Genomic DNA, 2379 nt, shown 5'->3' on the forward strand with positions numbered 1-2379 from the left:
ATCATGACAACACATCATATCACACTGCACTTCAATAAATGTTACTAAATTATCAAATAATCATTCAAATAGATAATTGGAAACCAATGTAAATTACTGATAAATAGATAAACTATAGAAATTCTGTTTGCAAATTGTCTCGTGCCATGTCTACAACAGATGTGTTGACACTCTCTCTTCCTAATTGGAAGATAACCAATCTCAGATTTATTTCTAAAAAACGAAAGGGCAACATCCAACCATTATAGTAAAATTTCAAATCAAAACTTAGTTTTACACAATTGTTATCAGAATTGCAAGCTATAACTCAAAAGGTTCATTTCCTTTACAATGCAACCAATATCAATTTCCGTCTTTTATTCACGTTTGTAGCAGTCTTTGCATGCATGCTCACAGGGGTGGAATAGATCTAAAAGGGATAAACAATATAGTGAAACCTAATCAATAATAAAATTTGTCATCACTAATATACCTCGAAGGCAAGAATTGAAACCACAACTAGTTAAATGTTCTGCAAGAGTCTTCCCTAATTGCTTTTGCCAATTTGCTGCAGCTTTTGCTTCAGATACAGGCCAAACTATTGCTGTCTCTGTCGTTAAATTTACACTGGCAGATGACACTTGTGGCTGCCTGTTAACATAAAAAGTAAAAACCAACGATTCAGATAACAGAAAGGTAAGTAAATATTATATAAGCAAGAAATCAATAACTAATTTTTCCCTTTTATTTTTCTTTTTTGGGGGAAAGTATATAAAAAGCAAATTCAGACTTAAGAATTCCCAGTCACTATACCATTCATAAGAACATCTTCAAACCAATGAAACTTGAAAATAAAATGGTGCATGCTTATCCCATTTCAATTACCTAATCGTATAAACTCATCAAAATACCCTCAATATTACATCAATCACCTCATAAATAAGATAATTGAAGCATCAAATAATCAAATTTGAATAGAATCCAATTATCAAAAAATTACTTGACTTTCCAGAATCCTTTTCACAGTTGCTGCCACACAAACAAAACCGAAATATTAATTAAAAAAAAATACGATAAAATAATAAGTACGAAAAACAATATTCTGAGAGTTCAGAGTTCAAACCGAAATGATAACATCAGGCGAAAGAGCCGAAACCTCTTGCGCGACATCTCCAACCAATTTTACACTACAATCTCCAGACTCATTTGAAGTTACAGTGGAGGAATGTGCGGTGAGAGGCTTCGGAGAAATGACGGTGGAGTGCTATGAAAAGTAGCATCTGCGCCGTCGTGGTGACGGTTATCGCAGAGTCCATTCCATTGGATTAGAATAGAGAAGAGTCACACAGTCACTGACTGGCTCTATCTTCTATCCTATCATCTACCAGTCGCTCACTTATAATCAGCTGAGCTTATTACTACGTTTTTGAACTTCTTCTCAGACGCTTTTCACCTTAAAAATAAGCAACAAAGGATGTGCATTTTGGAGTCTTTGGACCTCCAATTGCTTTAATATTTATTATCACTAATCAGCTTCCTGTTGGGACACATTTTTACAAACATATTACGATTCATGCACATTTTGACCAGATTCATTTTGTTATAACTTTCTTCTCTAGATAATAGAGTTTTAAAATAGTCTTACACCATTTTTTAGATATATCTTTTTCAAAAAAAAAAAAATTTTGTTTTAAAATCTAAAACAAACGAGTCTTTTGTCTTTCCGTTCATCTGTTGGTAGATGAGTTTAAGTTCAAAGTTTTGCAATTAGTAAATTACATAAATTTCAAATGAAGATGGTAGTTCTTTTTAACCTGATATAAAGTCGTGTTTCTTGTAAACTCGTAAATCTATTTTTTTTCTTTAATAATTAGACAAACAAAATCTTTTTTAATAATAAATATTGGATACGGCAAAAAAAAGAAATTTTTTGAAAAAATTTTACCTGCAGATTGTACTGCAGATATTTCCTTCGAATAAACTCTCCATGTAATTCCGTAGCGAAATCAATGTTTTCCTTAGGATTTACCTGCCTAATTTTGAACCGCAATAACTCTCGTTTTATGACAAAACAGCAAAATGCTCAGTATTCCTGCGGACCAACGATCAACATTTGCCACATCCGTCGGTAAACTACACCACAAATTCCATATGAGTCACATTTCATTAGATGAAAAGAAGGCACGTAAAGAAATTAGGCATACGGTTATCACCAAATAATGATAATCAATCTATATATAAAAGTTGCCCCAAGCAAACAATTTCGCCCTAATTTTTCAGAAGCCCTAATGTCTATAATTACTGTTTTACCCTATTCCAAACTTTAATTATGAAAAATAAAAAGAAAAATTTGGCTTTTCATCTTTTTGCGCTACAAACATGGTTGTTTTCGCTAAACCC

At 32.5% G+C, this 2379-nt stretch overlaps 1 protein-coding gene across 1 annotated transcript; it reads right to left on the reverse strand.

Moving 5' to 3' along the window:
* Positions 1-323: 323 nt before the first annotated feature.
* LOC146914709 (copper-transporting ATPase PAA1, chloroplastic-like) lies at positions 324-1575 on the reverse strand. Its single transcript, XM_085721122.1, has 4 exons — positions 1567-1575; positions 1102-1243; positions 980-1035; positions 324-626 (listed from the first exon to the last, which is right to left on the reverse strand). Exons 1-4 carry the CDS (start codon positions 1573-1575, stop codon positions 438-440), a joined length of 396 nt encoding a protein of 131 aa, XP_085577248.1. The 3' UTR covers positions 324-437.
* Positions 1576-2379: the final 804 nt, after the last annotated feature.

The sequence above is a fragment of the Medicago sativa genome, chromosome 6 (assembly GCF_051527215.1).
Source record: "Medicago sativa cultivar Bolivia chromosome 6, Bolivia_mono, whole genome shotgun sequence".
NCBI lineage: Eukaryota > Viridiplantae > Streptophyta > Magnoliopsida > Fabales > Fabaceae > Medicago > Medicago sativa.

Excerpts from the sequence above, each read along its gene's own strand:
- LOC146914709 (XM_085721122.1), bottom strand. Across the intron at positions 1,036-1,101 it reads GCCTGATGTTATCATTTCGG|AATATTTCGGTTTTGTTTGT; the intron begins TTTGAACTCTGA and ends TTTTTTTTAATT. Across the intron at positions 627-979 it reads AAAGGATTCTGGAAAGTCAA|CCACAAGTGTCATCTGCCAG; the intron begins GTAATTTTTTGA and ends GTTAACAGGCAG.